Source organism: Mobula hypostoma, chromosome 21, assembly GCF_963921235.1.
Source record: "Mobula hypostoma chromosome 21, sMobHyp1.1, whole genome shotgun sequence".
In the NCBI taxonomy this organism is placed as follows: Eukaryota; Metazoa; Chordata; class Chondrichthyes; order Myliobatiformes; family Myliobatidae; genus Mobula; species Mobula hypostoma.
In genome coordinates, this window is record NC_086117.1 from 46,635,701 (window position 1) to 46,654,184 (window position 18,484).

Consider the following 18,484-nt stretch of genomic DNA (forward strand, 5'->3'; position numbering starts at 1 on the left):
CTGTGGGATGAGCAGCATCTGCAGGAGGAGAGGAACTGGCGACGTTCCTCTGGCATCAGGTCCTGTTGATATTGCTAGACTTTCGCCATCAGATCGTTTGTTACACTGTAAAAATTCTCCACTGGTGGAAAATGCTCAGTTGTAAAAGGTATTTTACAATTTCAAGTGTCTGGTGATTGGATCGTTGTGGTCCTTTACGGAGAAGATATAAACTGCCTTTCACTTGTAACGTCACCATTAACAACCTTACCCTTGGGTTTGAAGAAAGTAGTCCTATTTTCTGAGGCCATTCACTGACTGAGTTAGAACAGTCACCTCTGTGAGAACTGTATCGAGGAGGTAGAATTCTGATCTGAACCACAAAGGCTCTAATTTCAAACTGGCTCTAGGAAACTACCCAAACATTCCATCTGACCCTGACTTTGAAATCGTTCAGCAGGAGGTTAAATACTGCAAATCTAAAAAAATCTCTTAACCTCCGACAATCTGAAAATGTAACATTAGGGTTTCAAATTCATCAGGCTGCAAGTTAGAGAAGACAGTGAAATTGACACAGGTCTGGCATGGGATGTGGGGCAGCTTGGTGCACACGTGTTTTAGGGACAGTAAGTAGAGGAGGTTGTGGGATGGGGGTAAGAGGTAGGAAATGTATATGGGTTAGAGTACCAGAGATAGAACGAGTGGAAGGGGATGTAGAGTACAGGGGATGAATCTATTAGTAGGATAGGGCTGAGTGAGGTCAGGGAGTATTTAGTATATGGCAGATGTGATCTAGGAATGAGTGGGATAAGTCTGGAGGGTGAAAAGCAGTTAGAGGGTGTTTGACCATAATACCATGATACCATAATACATAGGAGCAGAATTAGGCCATCCAGCCCATCCAGTCAACTCCACCATTTTGCATGGCTGCTTGATTATCCCTCTACTTGAAGACAGGTGGTGACAGAGGGATAGCTTTGACTGTAGAATTTGTACAGATAGTGTCGGTGTAGTAGTAAGACAGGAGGGAGATGTGGTTGAAGAGTACCTTAGTGTGAAGGATGCAGAGTTTGAAGCAGTTCTAGTAGGGGTAAGGTATGTGTATGTGAGTAGGAATGCGGTGTGTGTTTGGAGCTGGGGTAAAGCTGTTGATGGAAGACTACCTCGACCCAAAACATTGACTGTTATCTCCATGTGTAGATGCTGCCTGACCTGTTGAGCTCCTCCAGCACTTTGTGTGTTGAGCCATGGAGATGAAGGTTCTTAGTTTAGAAAATCAGGTTAGGTTCAGTTTGGAAACAGCAAGGTGAAGAAAACACTTACGGACTTTGTAGACAGGCACCCAATTAGTTGGGCACGTTGTAAGTCAGGAGATCAGAGGTGCATGTGATGAAGTAACACAATAATAACAGGGGATTATCACAAATAAACAGTGCAAATCTCATCAGTAGTAACCGTGTGAAAGACAGATGCATGGAGTTTATACAAAATGGTTTTCCAGATTAATATATTGAGCAATAATGTGGGAACAGGCTATTTAGAATCTAGTATTTTACGACAATTTGTGAATTAATGTAAAAAACAGAAAATGTTGAAAACACACCTGCAGGTTGGGCGGCATCTGCAGTGAGAGAAAAACAGAGTTATTGTTTGAGGACACTGACTTGAAAGATATAAACATTATACTTACATTCAAAGGTGGAGAAAGTAATCATGGTACAAAAATAGAACTGTAAGCTTTTTATCTGAATACATTAACATTTTTGACAAGGTGGGTAAATTAATAACACAAACAGAAATAAATGCATATGATCAAATAACCACTGTAGAACTGTGGGTGCAAAGTGACCATAAATGGAAATCAAACCTCTCCGGGTAATAATTGCTCAACGATAGATTATCAAGCTCTCCCCTCAGATGCTGACAAGTTGCTGAGGGCTTCCAGCATTTAGGGAAATGTAATCAGAATGTATGTACAGATCTAAAACCAATGTTTTCAATGGAAACAAAAATGGATGAGGCATGAGTGGCTATGGTAGTCCATTGGGAAATTACATTAAAATTAGCAAGCATTTAACATATTAATACTTTGTTTAAAAACTTATAAAAACCCTTCAAGCAAAAATCCCAAATAGAAACACACGAGCATAAACATGTCCTTGTTGATGTCCTAGCCAAGGTACACATGATTGAAAGACTAACTATTAATTCCTAAAATGCTTGTCACTGCTTGTTTACTGCTACACATTTTAAAGTACTTTACCAATCTACCCCAAGCCTTAAAGAATTGTTGCATGGAAAAAGTCATCTGATTCTTTATTTTATTTATTGAGATACAGTGTGGAATAGGCCCTTCGAGATGTGCTTCCCAGCTCCCCACTACTTTAACCCTAGCCTAATCATGGGACAATTTACAATGACCAATTAACCAACTAACTGCTACATCATTGGACTGTGGGAGGAAACCGGAGCACCTGGAGGAAACCCACGAGCACATGTGAAGGAATGCACAAACATGCTTAGAGGACACCAGAATTGAACTCTGAAAACCAATGCCCTGAGCTGTAATAGCATTGCACTAACCGTCACGCTGTCGTGATTGTGGTTAACGAAATGAAAATAGCATTAGACCTAGGCTTCTAATGTTGCCGGAACAGAGCAGTCTGGCAGAAGACTGGGAAATTTACAGAAATTAGCAAAGGAGGCATCAAGTAGAATACTGTAGAATAGGTGATCTAGCCGGAAACCTAAAGAAGAGCTCTAAAAGTTTCTACAGATGTGTAAAAGTGTAAGATCAGCTGAAGTAGATTCTTTACAGACAGAGAAATTTTGTGAAGAGATAAGCAAGCCACACTGCAATTAAACAAGTTTTTGTCTATCTGTCCTCTGAGAAGATGACAGAGAGGAACTCTCTGAAATCAACAAGAATAACTGATCCAAGAATAAATGGAGGACTGCAGGATATTAGCAATTGTAAAATAACTAGTGTCAGGGAAATTAATGGGATTGAAAGCCTGTGAACTTCCAGGAGATGATGACCTGCATGCCAAGACTTTGAAGGAGGTACAGTCATGGCCTCACAGAACTAGAGACCCATGTTCAATTCTGACCTCAGGCACAGTGTGGAGTTTGTAAATTCTCTCTGTAATTATGTGGATTTCCCATGGGTGCTCTGAGATTTTTCCCATGTTCCAGAGATGCACAGGGTGGCTACTGTAAATTACCCCTCACATAGTTGGCTGGTGGGATAATTGGGGGTATGTGGGAGGGAGTAGCCTACAGGGAAGATTGATGAGGTTATCTGAGAACAAACCTCCTCCCTCTGTTCTCACAAAACTTCATATGAAAAGTTATGACAAAGAACAAGATGTCTGTGGTGTGCTGGGTCTGTTCACAATAGGCACTTGTAAATGATGGGGCAACTCGCGAGTAACTTTTAGACTGCTGATAAACTCAAACTTTCTCTTGGTCAAAAACATTTCTGATGGGTTTACGGTTGAAGATCAACCTTTGTGAAGAGTTCCTGATCTTGTAGGACGAAAATGGTGCAGTGACATGGGAAGCTAAGGGCATTCAAACAAACAATGTGCTGGAGAAACTCTGTGGGTGAAGCATCAGTGGGGTGGGGGAAGAGGAGGAATTGTCGTGATTTCAGGTTGAGACCCTGCATCAGGACAAAGGGTGCAGTGCTGGATTAGAATTGTTATTTTTCTTTTAGTTTAACTTTGTTATACTTGTTTGTAATTTTATATAATCACCCATATACATGTAATTGTTCAGTGATTTTTCAGTGGTTACAGTTGCTTCTCTATTTTTCTGAAAACTTTTTGGTTTCAGTGGCAGGTGTCACATGACTTGAATCTGGCTATTTAATTGGTTAATTGTTAACAATGAAATAACAACTGCTGTTATCAGTAGTCTGGTATACGAAGACCACACCACCTTTGTCTCTGCTCTCTTTCCTTTGTCTTTTGCCAAGCTGCTTCCTTTCTATTCTTTGTTCTTGTAACACTCAGTAAAATGACTGTGAGGAACAAGTTTTATGTCTGAATCCTGACTTCTGAAGAACATTTGGATTGCAAAAGCATCAGGATCCAACAAGAGGGAAGACAGCCAGTGTGAAGAAGTGAGGGGCAGTGGTGAGACAGGAGCCAGTGGGTGATTGCTGGACAGGAGAGAGGATCCTCCAGCAGATTTTGTGTTGCTGGGTAGGAATGCAGGATTATAAAATATGAAGGGTTTCGGAAAGGTTGCATGGAGCTGGAAGCAGAACTGTGTGATCACCAGGGTGAGGTCTGTCTAAAATCACCTCCAATTTTTGGTATTTGAAGTTAACGAATAACATGAAAATAATCTGCAAACAAGGCTGACAACTGAGGGGCTGGGGGTGTAAATGAATATGTACACCAGACAGTTCAATTAAGGGGTGAGATTGTGCAGCATAGAATGAAACTATGTGATATCTCACATTATATTTTCAGTAATTTAGCCTAGACCTTATTATTTATATTATTTATTTACATTATTTGTGGCGTTTGGTCTCTTAATACATTTTTAATAGTTCTGCAACTTGCTGCCAGATTTGAGCAATTTCTGTCTCTGCCTTGCCTCTCTCTTGAAAAGGTTCAGGTCATAAATACCCAGATGAACCTCGATCAGAACAGCAGAGGAAGAAGCCCTTCAGGATAGGTGTAAGTTATTGGAGCAGTCTCGAATGGGCTAAATGGCCCAATTCTGTTTCTGTGTCTTGCGATCTTACACTGCCTGCAACGCAGGTCACAGAACATTAACAGGTATAGCACACAACCAGAGCGGCAAACAGTATGTCAGTCTTTATTTCAAAAGGGTTTGAGTACAAAATAAAGATATCTTATGAAATTATATGGGGCCCTGGTAAAGTTGCACCGTGAATAATTGTTGGCTGGTCAGGTCTCCCTACCTACTTGCAATGGGAGAATTGATTCCTGGGATGGGGATAACTGTCCTTTGAGGAGAGATCAAGGTGACCTACCCTTATTGCCTAGATGTTGGAAGGATGACTCCAATGAAGCACAGAAGGTTCTTATGTGGTTTGATGCAAAGATGAGGTTTTCCAGGCTGGGGTGTCTAGAACCAGGGGTTGTGGAGTCAAAGGACAACAATGAGAGACAACAATGGTCTTTCACCCAAAGGGCAGCAAATCCATGGAACTCTCCACCCAAAAGTATGGTTGCCCAGTTACCAAGCAGATTCAAGACTGTTATTAATGGCTTCCGGGATATTCAGGGAATCAGCGGCTAATGTACAAAGGTGACGCTGAGGTGAACGATCATGGTGGAGGGGGCAGACAGTGGGAATGGTCTCAATGTGCTGTTGTAATGAATCGTTCTGAATTGGCAGCATGCGAGGCAGGTTTTTCACTGTGTCTTGGTATATGTGACAATAATAAACCACTTTAGCAATCATCCTATCCCTCACCCCCAACACCTACCCCTTTCCCATCCAGTGAATTCACACTTCTCGTGTCTACCAGCACCAGTAAAGCCACCATCCCGGGTAGCACTGCCCAATGCCTATCCCACCCTAATAGCATTAACAAAAGCAGGAGGATGCCATTCAGTCCATTGTGCCTGCTATACTGTTCAATCTTTTACCTCAGTGCCTCTTCCCTGCACTATCTCCATATGCTTTCATTCCCTTCTGCTCTCCTGAGCCAAGCCCAAACCTCTGGGGCTCCTGTCAACTAGGTTGATGGACCCTCCCCATTCCCTGCAGCTGTCTCCCTCCTTTCGCACACCCGTGGGGCACCTTTCCCACCTCGTCCACCACCCCTGGGGCCGGTGCCCACTGTGAATAACCAACCTTTTATTCTGAGGTTTCAGGCACTGTCCAGGTTAAAAATATACCGCAGCAACCCTGCTGAGCCCCTGCATCAATTTTCCCCAAAGCCCAATCCACACAGGTCCCAGCATCTCACTGAAACCCAAGCCCCCGTACCGACTGCTCTCCTATACTCAAGCTTGAAATGTAGGTCACCCATCCCCGAGGACTTTGGATGTCCAGTGGGGAAAGGGCTCACTGAAATGGAAGCTGTCCAAGTCATGCCACCCCCTCCTTCCCCCGCCCACTCTGTTAAACCCTACTCCCAAACTTCCACGACAGGGGCCCAGGATTTGTGAACAGCTCTCACATTAAAGCCACCAGCACTGAAGGAAAACAACATCAGTGCAGACGCAACATGCACCAACCGTTCCACCAAAGCGTCAGCCAATCAGTCACCTGTGAAAGTTGCCTATCTACAGCAACACATCCAGCTGTTGACATCTCACTGCCCACCACTCAACACACAGCAGTGCAAGGCACTTGAAGTACAGTCTGTACCAATGTAAAACCATGACTACAGCACAACTATAGTGGTTGGACATCTCCTCAACCGTGACTGGGGATAATGTCTACATTCGTAGGTCGAGGACACCGGATCACCAATTTCCACAGGCTTCTCTGTCCATCTGCAGCTTCCAGGCTTCCAATGTGAGGAAACGCCAGCAGAAGGAAATCAGTGCTTGTCCTTGCCACAGGGAACGATAGAGGAAAAGTAGTCTTGTCTGACCAAGCACTGGCTGTGTCTTCAGGTTCTTCCAGCCTGCACCTCCAAACGTCTCCGCTTCCTCAGCATACTGACAGTCGGTGAAATGACTCCAACATTGACACCTTCCCAATGCCTTGTCCCTTGAGTGTTACCATAGCAAGGAGCCACCTCGAGCCTGTTGTCAGTACATGAGGTCAGCAGACAGAATGTTGTGTTGATAGAGAGGCACGAGCAGGAAGTGCACTAAAGAATGAGCTCACCAAGAGCAGGCACCGCTGGTCAATTCCTGCACCAGACGATGAAGTTAAGTTGTCCATTGGTGTACTGAAGCAATGGGGGGAGATGCAACAACTAGGTTCCATTGACCAACTGCTTCTGGAGGAAGTGGTGGATCTGCTCAAAGCTTGGCCGGTCCTTGATGTCTCTGCTCCAGCAGCTGATCATTAAATCAAACATCTGCTTGGGACAGTCAACAGGCTGAGACAGGTAGACCTGCACAGAGAGGAAGGGCACAGAATGGTCAGAAGGCCACTGTCAGCATGAATCTGTTAACGAACAGATTAATTAATTAATTAATTAACATCCCTCTGTTAATGAACTTGACTGTGAGCGTCTGTTCTGACCCACAATCGGCCCCAGTAGGAGGCAGGGTGGGGTGGATGGTACACCCTGCGATTTTATGCAGCACGATCTTGTTACTGTAAATGTGATCTTTTGGATGAGATATTCACACACAGTCCAGCTGCTCTCTTGGGTAATGTAAAAGACCCAGAGGCACTTTCAAAAATATAGTGAAGGCATCACTGAAAAATGAGGGCTTTCCTGGTACTATAGCCAATAGTTTGCCTTATCAAACAGTCTTGAGAGATTATCTGCTTTTTATTATTACAATGTGTAGGCTCTTTCACTACTATGTATACTGCACAGCATTTCCCTTACAATAGATGGACTGTGATTCAAAAGCTTCCTTCACTGGCAGTAAAAGCTGTTAGGATCTCTGCAAGACACTAAAATAAACACAAGTTCTTTTTCATTTAAGATATAGATGAGCACAATGAGTGAGGCCAATACTATAGACAACGCCCTATTTTACCTGTCGGCCTTGATTCCGGAAGAATTCTCCAGTATTCATGATGACTTGCTCGTCGGAGTGCTGGGAATATGGCTGCTCCCTACAGAAGGTGAACATCTCCCACAGAGTCACTCCAAATGCCCACACGTCACTGGCTGTGGTAAACTTACCCTGCAAAGACCAGTGTGTAAGAACCTTTCGCAATTCCACATGCTTACCCTCTCCACCCGTAGTCACGTTTTTTTCTCCCATTGTTCCAACCTCCACAAACCTCAGCTCAGCCTATGCCTCTGATTCCCATCTCTTGACCCAAGTTCACCCCATATCATGTACCTTGGCTCCCAGAAAAGCAAGATCTCAGACTTCTCCCCTTTCTATTTCTTTGATCTTTTCCTTCAGCACTACAAGGCCTCAGTATCCCTCCGGGTCTGCATTATTCCCCCGTTCCCTCACAACATTGATCAGGATCAGTAACAGGCCCATTGGCTCACATGGCTGTGCCGACCATAATGACAATCTAAACTAATCCCATCTACCGGTATGTGGTCTGTATCCCTCCCTCCATTCCATGCCTGTTCAGCTGTGTGTCTGAATGCTTCGTAAGCATTGTACTTACTTCCACTACCTCCCCTGGCAGTACGTTCCAGCTTCCATTCTCTGTGTAAAAACTTGACTCATAAATCTCCTTTAAACTTTCTCCCTCTCAGTTCAAATCTATAATCTCTAGTATGCAACAACCTAATCTATCTATGCCTCTTATAATAGAATAAACTTCCACCAGGCCTCCTTTAGCCCCTGATGCTCCACAGAAAACTGTCCAAGTTTGTCCAACCTTATCGTTCTACTCTCTAATCCAGAGAACTTCCTGGTGAACCTTTTCTGAACCCTCTTCAAAGCTTCCACATACTTCTTGTAATGCGGTGACCAGAACTGCATGCAGTACTCCAAATATCGCCTAACTGTAGTCTTACACATCTGCAACTCAAGTTGCAAATGTCATACTCAGTACTCTGACCAATGAAGGCAAGTACGCCACATGCTTTCTAAAAAAATCGTTCAATCTACTTGTGTTGCTATCTTCAGGGAGCTATGGACTTGCATCCCAAAATCCCTCTGTACATCAAATCTCCACAGGGTCCTGGTATTTACTGTGAGCATTCCTCTTGCATTTGACCTCCCAAATTAAACTCCACCCATTTCTCTGCCTAAATTTACATCTGATCTGAATCTTGCTCTATCCTTTGACAACCTTCCTCATTATCCACAACTTTGATTTTGGTCTCATCTGCAAATTTACTAATTAGACCATCTATATTTTCATCCAGATTCTTATACATATCACAGAGGTCCCAGTACTTATCCTTGTGGAACTAGTCACAGACCTCCAGAGAAACATCCCTCCACCATTACTCTGTGTTCTATGGCCAAGCTTTATTCTGACTATTTCCTGTCAATCAACCAATTCTCTACCTAATCAGCACATTACCTACAATCACATATGCTTTAACTTTGCACATTAACTATTATGTGGGACCTTTTGACAGTTTTCTGAAAATCCAAGTGCCCCCCAACACTGGTTGTCCCCATCCATGAGACCAGTTACATTCTCGAAAGGTTCCAATCAACTTCTCAAACATGACCTCCCGTTCATAAATCCATGTTGACTTTGACAGATCCGGTCACTGTTTCAGAAACGTTAAGCTATCACACCTTCCGTAATTGCCTCTGGCATCTTCTAACCATCAATGTGAGACCAACTGGTCTCTAATTCTCTCTTTTCTCTCTCCCTCCTTTTTGAAACACTTAGGTTACACCAGCTGCTGTCTGAAATGTAAAATCTGAACCAGAACCTAAAGAATGCTGGAAAATGACCACCAATACACTCAAGATTTTGAGGGCTACTTCTTTCAATACTCTGGGATACAGACTATCAAGGTCTGGGGATTTATTGATCAGCAGCCCCATCATGTTTGCCAACATCATTTCACCAGTTATACTCATTTCCTTCTTTCCTCCCTCTCACCAGATTCCCTATCATCTCTGGGAGTTTATGGGTGTCCTCCTTTGTAAACCCCAGTATTTGTTCACCTGCTTTCCAACTTCTTTGCTTTTCATTATAAACTCTCCTGGTTTTGACAGTAAGTAGTCTTCACTAATTGTTGTTTTCTTCACATATCTACTGAAGCTTTTACACAGTTCCCTGCATGTCTGCTCTGAAACTCTATTTTCTCCCTTTTGACTAATCCCTGGGTCCTCCTCTAAATTCCAGTCCTGAGGTTTGCTATTTTTGCAGTCTTCTCCTTGGATATAACGTTATCCCTAAATTCCCTGTAGCCGTGGTTGAGACACACTCCCCATTTTATTTTTGACCCGACAGGAATGAACAATTACTCTAGTTCACCTACAAACTCTCTATGGTGACCTGCTCTCTGGATGGTTCCTCAGTGTATTAACCCCACAAGCAATCCTGTATTCATACTGGAAATTCCTCTCCCACATTATTGTTACACATTTGCTAGTCTGACCCACATGAAGATTAAAATCACCATGATTACATTTGAATCTTAAATACATGGGTCCCAAATCTCCTGCTTAACCCCCAATGTCAAATGAAAATCAAAAGTTAAATAAATATTTTAAAAAACAGCCAATACTCTGAAATAAAAATAGAAAATGCTGAAAACACTCAGGTCAGGCAGCATCTGTGTACTGAGAGAAAAAATTAATGTTTCAGCTCGATGATTCTTTGTTTGCTTAACCTACCAAAGTCACCCTACTGTTTGGTGTTGGTACGGTGCCTATAAAAACTATTCACCCCTTTGGAAGATTTCATGTTTTATTGTATTACAACACTGAATCACAGTGGATTTAATTTGGCTTCTTTGATACTGATCAATAGAAAAAGACTCGTGTCAAAGTGAAAACAAATTTCTACAAATTTGTCTAAATTTTTTTACAAATATAAAACGCAAATTGATTGCACAATTATTCACCCCCTTCAAGTCAGTATTTAGTAGATCCACCTTTGGCAGCAATTACAGCCTTGAGTTTGTACGGCTAGGTCTCTATCAGCTTTGCACATTGGGACACTGCAATTTTTCCCCACTCTTTTTTACGAAACTGCTCAAGCTCTGTCAGGTTGCATGGGGATCATAAATGAACAGCCCTTTTCAAGTCCAGCCACAAATTTTTAATCGGATTGAGGTCTGGACTCTGACTCAACCACTCCAGGACATTAGCTTTGTTGTTTTTAAGCCATTCCTGTATAGCTTTGGTTTTATGGTTGGGGTCATTGTCTTACTGGAAAACAGATCTCCTCCCAAGTCACAGCTCTCTTGCAGACAGCATCAGGTTTTCCTCCAGGATTTCCCTGTATTTTGTTGCATTCATTTTACCCTCTACCTTCACAAGCCTTCCAGGGCCTACTGAAGTGAAGCATTCCCACAGCATGATGCAGCCACCAACATGCTTCGCGGTAGGGATGGTGTGTTTTTGATGTGCAGTGTTTGGCTTACACCAAATATAGCATTTAGTTTGATGGCCAAAAGCTCAAAGTTCAATTGTTTCATCTGACCATAGAACCCCTGGCTGATGTCAGCTTCTTCCAGCTGACTTCAGAGTCTCCCACATGCTTCTGGCAAACTCTAGCCAAGATTTCATGTGAGTTTTTTCAAGAGTGGCATAAAGCTGTGACTGGTGAAGCACCCGGGCAACAGTTGTTGTATGTGCAGTCTCTCCCATCTCAGGCACTGAAGCTTGTAATTCCTCCAGAGTTGTCATAGGTCTCTTGGTGGCCTCCCTCACCAGTCCCTTTCTTGCATGGTCACTCAGTTTTTGAGGATGGCCTGCTCTAGGCAGATTTACAGCTGTGCCATATTCTTTCCATTTCTTGATGATTGACTTAACTGTACTCCAAGGGATATTCAGTGACTTGAAAACTTTCTTGTAGCCATCTCCTTACATGTGCTTTTTCAGTAACCTTATCATGAAGTTGCTTTGAGTGTTCTTTTGACTTCATGGTGTTGTTATTGCCAGGATACCGACTCACCAGCAGTTAGACCTTCCAGATACAGGTGTATTTTTACTACAGTCAATTGAAATACCTTGACTGCACACAAGTGATCTCCATTTAACTAATTTTGTAACTTCTAAAACCAATTGGTTGCACCAGTGATAAGTTGGTGTGTCATATTAAAAGGGGTTAATACTTTTGAAATCAATTATTTTGTGTTTTATATTTGTAATTAAATTAAATCACTTTGTAGAGATCTGTTTTCACTTTGACAGGAAAGAGACTTTTTCAGTTGATTAGTACCAAAAAAGCCAAATTAAATCCAGTGTGATTCAATGTCGTAAAACAATAAAACATGAAAACTTCCAACGGGAATGAGCACTTTTATAGGCACTGTATACAGGTCTGTTAATGTTTTGTACCCTTGACATTACTTCGCTCTACCCAATCAGAATCCACATCACTGGGTTCATATCCTTTCCCACTATGGTGTTAATCTCCTCAGTTCACCAGCAGTGTAACTCTACCTCCTTTTCCTGTCTTTCCCAAACAGCAAATATCCCTGTATGTTCTGTTCCCATCCTTGGTCTCCTGCATCCCAATGTTATCATATGCATTTACATCTCTGCAGGATTAATTTTACACTTTACTGCAAATGCTCCTTTTGTACAAACACGCAGAGTTCAGGCTTGATTTTTAACACTCTTTGTCTTGCAGCATTACTTTGAACTGAGGTGCTGTTTTGTTTGCTGCCCTCGAGTTCTCCATCTCCCATTTTTGTTTCTCCCCATTCCTGACCTTTGCTTCTATCCCATTTTCCCCTTCATCTGTCTCCCTACATTGTTTCTCATCTGCTAATGATTTAAGCTTAAACCCTCTCCAACAGCACATCAAACACTCCTTCCAGGACATCAGGAAAACAATTCTACCTTCCCCAAAAGTGGTTTCTACATCCCAGGAATCTAAATCCCTTCATCATGCTCTATCTTTCCAACCATGCATTCATCCGGTCTGTTACTAATCTCACTCACATGTGGCACTGGAAGTAACCCTGAGATTTCTATCTTTGCGGTCCTGCCAAGCTCCTAAATCCATGTAAACTACCTTGCAGCGTCTCAGCCTGTTCTCTACATATGTAGTTATACTGACGTGTACAATGGCCACTATCATTAGACACACTCTACAGTGAGCTCTGTAACTACTCTGTGCCATCCTTAACCCTAACACCAGGGAGGTAACAGACACCCAGGCGTGACATGTGCTGATAGATGCAGAAACGCCTATCCATTCTGTAATTCCCCTCCCCAGTAGCAGAGCCATGGAGCTGTCACCCTGAACCATTGCCTGAAAAAACCATCCTCCTCCCAACAATATCCAAAGCAGAACGTTCACCTCGATGGCACAAGTTGGACGCAAACTAATCTATTGTATATTTGGGATAAAGACAAAGTGAACCACGGGCAGCACTCACCAGCAGAATGCTCTCCCAGGCCATCCACCGGATAGGCAGCACGGCCCGACCCTGGATACGGTAATAGTCACCACTGTACAGGTTGCGGCTCATGCCAAAGTCAGCGATCTTGATGGTGTAGTGGTTCCCCACCAGGCAGTTGCGTGTGGCCAGGTCCCGGTGCACAAAGTTAAGCGAGGAGAGGTATTTCATGCCTGAGGCAACCTGCGTCATCATGTGCAGGAGGCACCGGTAGCTGAGGAACACAGGAGCAAATGGTGAACAAGTGAGCCAGCAATGAGCACAGAGCGAGTCTGTGGTGACATCATCCACAGGTGATGAACACTTTCCCCTACATGGAATATTAAGACATACACATTTACTTCTTAGGTGGTACATTATGAGATCTTACGAGATGGATTTTTCATCAGATAAGTAGTTCTCATGGATAAAGGGCAAGAAAATGGACGAGGAAAATTGAGACTACTTGGTTACAGCTAACTTGCTCATTATTCATCAGCTCTGGCTTCTGCCTCTTAGTCAATCTCCAGCCAGGTTAATAGTTAACCCCATGGGCACGATGATAGTGTAGCAGTTAGCGTGATGCTATCACTGCACAGGGAGTTCTGGAGTTCAGAGTTCAATTCCGGCACTGTTCCGTAATGAGTCTCTGTACGTCTTTCCCATGGAATGTGTGGGTTTTCCGCGGGTGTTCCGGTTTCCTCCCACAGTCCAAAGACGCACCAGGTAGATGAATTGGTCAGTGTAAGTTGTCCTGTATAGGTTAGGGTTAATCAGGGTTGTCAGGGGTTACGGGGGCGACATAGCTCGAAGGATTGGAAGGGCCTACTCTCCATGGTATCACTAAATAAATAAATAAATACATAGATAGTTCCAGAAACCCTAAGTTAGTGATCGCTATTAGAAATTTTATGAAATGCTGCTTGGATTTCATATAAACAACATTCAGAGATGCAAAAAGATTCAGCAGACCCGAGCTGCTGCTCACAGATAAACCCTACTGTGAAGGTGTCCGGTTCCGCTGCTTGTTTCCACAGTAGCGGAGACTCACATCACCACAATATGTAACCTTGTCGGCCAGCACTCACTCACTCTACCTCCAAAATGAGAGGGTCAACCCTGGATCACTGGGCAATGCAGGAAGTCAGCACCAGTTGTACTAAGGATTGAGTTGCCACACTCGTACATTCAGCGTGCGTTTGGCACAGCATTGGGCACAGTCAATGGATTGGATCGAAACTCTGCCATCTGTCTCCAGTCTTATCACGGAACCAGTCTGTGCCTTACATTTAATGACCTACAGATGCCCATCTTTCACTCCTTCCAATATCAGTACTCTGTATAAGGTCAGGATTTCAGAGTGTGCCTCATCAACAAGTGGGGCACACTCTTGCCTCACAAGGGTTCAAGACCCTCCCTGGACCTTTGAGCATAAATCTCTATTGAAGCCCTGAGAAACCACTGCAATTCATTGGTTTTTGGAGATGTTCTGAAGAGGTCCTGTGCAACCCCTCAGAAACCCCAAAAGACTCTGTACCCAATATCAAAGAGGAAAATTGAGTCTTGGACAATATTCAACCCTCAACCTATGTGTAGAGATACTTTAGAAGTACTTCATTGGTTGAAAGGAACTTTGAGATATCCCAAGGATTACAAAGCGCCTCTGCATCTCTCCAGGACCCAATCCACTCCCACCTCCATTACCTTTTGCTTCCCCCAGGTTGGCGAGTCCTACCTCACACTGGGGAGGTTGTTGGCCAAGGTGAAGTGGTTCTCAAGCACCCGCTGGGAGAGGAACTGGTTGAGATCCCCATTCTCCATGTACTCTGTGACCATGCAGAGAGGGTCATCACGGATACAGATTCCAAGAAGCCGGATAATGTTAGGGTCCTTCAGCCGTGACATGATCTTCACCTCTTTGAGAAAGTTGTTCCTGGAAGGGATGCAGAGCGCTTTACAATGTTAAATGTTGCACAGATTTGCCCAAAGCCAGCACCGTCCACTCTACACTGACAACTCCTGCAGAAAGGCCGAATCAGTATCAGAATTATTGTGCTATCTTTATCTAGCAGTACATATAAATTACTATAAGTTACAATAATAAGTAAATTAATAGTGCAAAAGACAAGTAAACAGGAGTGTTCATGGGCCATTCAGAAATCAAATGACAGAGGGGAAGAAGCTGTTCCTGAAACTTTGGGTGTGAGCCTTCAGGCTCCTGTACCTTCTACATGGTGGTAGTGATGAGAAGAGGGCATGTCTTTACGGTGAGGGGCCTAAACAATGGATGCTGCCATCTTGAGGCACCGCCTTCTGAAGATGTCCTCAGCGGTGGGAGGGTTTTGCCCCTGATAGGGCTGACGGAGTCTTCACCCTCTGCAGCTTCTTTTGATCCTGCGCTTTGGAGCCTCCGCACCACACAGTGATGCAACAATGTGACATTTGCCATGTTGCTCACAAAGCTGGTTGACAGGAGGGCAGAAATGATCCAAGAGGCCAAGGAAGTTCACACAGCCTCCAGCTGGGACTAACCTGTGGGCTCTGAGATGCTATTGCTACCTCAGGCCCAGAATGCTCTGCTCTCAGGGTCAATCTCTAGGATGCCCAGCCCAGCAGAACAGGGTACCTCGCATGTATAGTGACGTCCGATCTCAGCATCTTCACAGCTACCAGGCCTGAAATGTGTCCACTGTTGAAAAGATCAGGCTGCTGGGATTCATTTGTATTCACAGCTTCACACAAGTGGACCTAGAGAGAAAATCCAGAGGGTGTCATGCCCAGTCTGAGATAAACACCCTACCCCTCCATTTGTTTTCACTGATGGCCCACACCTAAGCTCTCTCCGATGGCCTGCACCCTCACCAATGGCCTGCACCGTCACCATCACCCTCACCGATGGCCCGCACCGTCACCCTCACCGACGGCCCACACTGTCATTCTGACCGATGGCCCACATGGGCGCCATGGTAACGCAGCAGCTGGTGTGACGTTATTACAACTCGGGGTGTCAGAGTTCAGAATTCAAATCTGACTCCCTTTAAAAGAGGTTTGTGAGTGCACGTGTTTCCTCTGGGCACTCTGGTTTCTTCCCACGGAGCAAAGACATCCTTGCCATAGAGGGAGTACAAAGAAGGTTCACCAGATTGATTCCTGGGATGGCAGGACTTTCATATGATGGAAGACTGGATCGACTAGGCTTATATTCGTTGGAATTTAGAAGATTGACGGGGGATCTTATTGAAACGTATAAAATCCTAAAGGGATTGGACAGGCTAGATGCAGGAAGATTGTTCCCGATGTTGGGGAAGTCCAGAACGAGGGGTCACAGTTTGAGGATAAAGGGGAAGCCTTTTAGGACTGAGATGAGGAAAAACTTCTTCACACAGAGAGTGGTGAATGTGTGGAATTCTCTGTTACAGGAAACAGTTGAGGCCAGTTCATTGGCTATATTTAAGAGGGAGTTAGATAAGGCCCTTGTGGCTAAAGGGATCAGGGGGTATGGAGAGAAGGCAGGTACAGGGTTCTGAGTTGGATGATCAGCAATGATCATACTGAAAGGCGGTGCAGGCTCGAAGGGCCAAATGGCCTACTCCTGCACCTATTTTCTACATTTCTATGTTTAAAGATTAGTAGGTTAATTGGTCATTGTAAATTGTCTTGTGAATCGGCCCGTGTTAAACAGGTGCGTTGCTGGACGGGGTGCATCTCACTGGGCCAGGAAGGGCCTGTTCCACATTGTATCACTAAACTAAATGAAAACATTGTCTCTCACTGACAGCCCAGCTCCTCATTCCCCAATGACAGCCAAAACACTCACTCCTACCAACAGCCCACACCTTTACTCTCAGCCACATCCCACACCCTCACTTCCACTGAACCTTGCCCTGCCCCTGCTGTCTGCACAGACACCCTCACCTCTTTCAGTAACCACATCACCCTCTCACTCACATCCACGTTTCTCTGGGAAGCACTCCCAGCACTCTCTCATATCGCTTACCGAGCCCAAACTCACCCAAACTCCCTACCCTTCACTTCCTGCCCCTCCTGCCCCATAGAGGAGGCGGGCATTTGTCTGCCTACTCAGGAAAACGAGTGTTGAGCAAGCACCAACCACCTGTAGGAATGTACAAACTCACCTCGCCAAACTGTCCCTCGCCTAGCTTCTCCCTGAAATGCAGCTGGTGTCGAGAGATCTCCCCCACACTGAGCTCCTTCTTGAGGAGAGAGTCCATGGTCAGCGCTGGGACTGCGTAGGTGTTGTTGCCCGTCATGCCCTGCAGGTTGACTATGTCGGCCTCTGCGTAGTGAGAGACCATATTTTGGAAGCCCTGGTGTCGAGCGCCCTTGGTCAGGTCAGGTTCTGCATAGTCCCCACTGCAGACTGCACAAAGAGCAGAAGGAAGAGCCGGGCTGTCACTGAGAGGAGATCCGATCGTTCTTGCCTACTCACTCCCGCCCCTCCAGTTAACCGCATCCAGCTTTACCTCCCTCCACCCCACCTCCATTGCAACCCTCTGCTTTCAACGAGAGAGTTAGTGTGACACAACTACGGGCTATGGTGACAGGTCAGAGGACAAGGGCAATAGCAAGAGATAGGCCAGGATATGTTGGAGGGATGAGATGTGATGGACAACTGGATCCAGACTCTGTGTTAATTGCTGTTACTCATTTACGCTGCTGTTGGAGACACTGTAACCAGTCACTCATAGAACATCACACCAGGAATCCCAGAAAGTGAAAACAAATTTCACAACTGAATTACTTTATTTGAGAGTCAGGGATCCAATTACATGAAGATGTAGCAACTCATTCAAAACCTCCATTTCTCCTTCAACAATAATACAATTTTACTGCAGAAGACTTTGGCTTTTGGATCTCAGGTGTGCTTGTTAAGCAAATGTTCTAATCAGTGTAACACAAAACTTGTTTTTCCTTGCAGAGATTGATAGGTATCTGAGTAGCCAGGGCATCGAAGGTTATGGTGAGAAGGTCGGGGAGTGGGACTAAATGGGAGAATGGATCAGCTCATGATAAAATGGCACAGCAGACTCGATGGGCCGAATGGCCGACTTCTGCTCCTTTGTCTTATTGTCTTATGGTCTTATGGTCAATATTGTCAGGAAACTTACCCACTCTCTGACCATGATGTCAGGAAACCTACTCACTCCCTCAACGTGATGGCAGGAAAGCTACCTGCTCCCTCAGCGTGTTCCACCTTGTTGAGAGAGACCAGAGTCCGTGCAGGGAATGCACATGCATTATTCCCAACTCAATGACACCAGGTCTCAATATAAAGTCCTTTGCATCGTCTCCCGCTTCTGGCTTTGTTCTGCTGTAGAAGTGTCTGTACACGTGTTGTTTCTCAGCAAGTCCAAGTGCAAC

The 18,484-nt window shown here is 44.4% G+C and overlaps 1 protein-coding gene across 5 annotated transcripts in view; it reads right to left on the bottom strand.

Moving 5' to 3' along the window:
- Nucleotides 1–1,685: 1,685 nt before the first annotated feature.
- LOC134359991 (discoidin domain-containing receptor 2-like) overlaps nt 1,686–18,484 on the bottom strand; it is a 107,717-nt gene continuing 90,918 nt past the window's right edge. For all 5 annotated transcript variants that reach the window (XM_063073931.1, XM_063073935.1, XM_063073932.1 and 2 more), the window contains 6 exons: nt 17,239–17,483; nt 15,729–15,850; nt 14,838–15,035; nt 13,103–13,337; nt 7,641–7,790; nt 1,686–7,039 (listed from right to left, as the gene is read on the bottom strand). In XM_063073931.1, the coding sequence (XP_062930001.1) occupies nt 6,899–7,039; nt 7,641–7,790; nt 13,103–13,337; nt 14,838–15,035; nt 15,729–15,850; nt 17,239–17,483 (1,091 nt within the window). In that variant the 3' untranslated portion in view covers nt 1,686–6,898. The remainder of the gene's footprint in view (nt 7,040–7,640; nt 7,791–13,102; nt 13,338–14,837; nt 15,036–15,728; nt 15,851–17,238; nt 17,484–18,484) is intronic.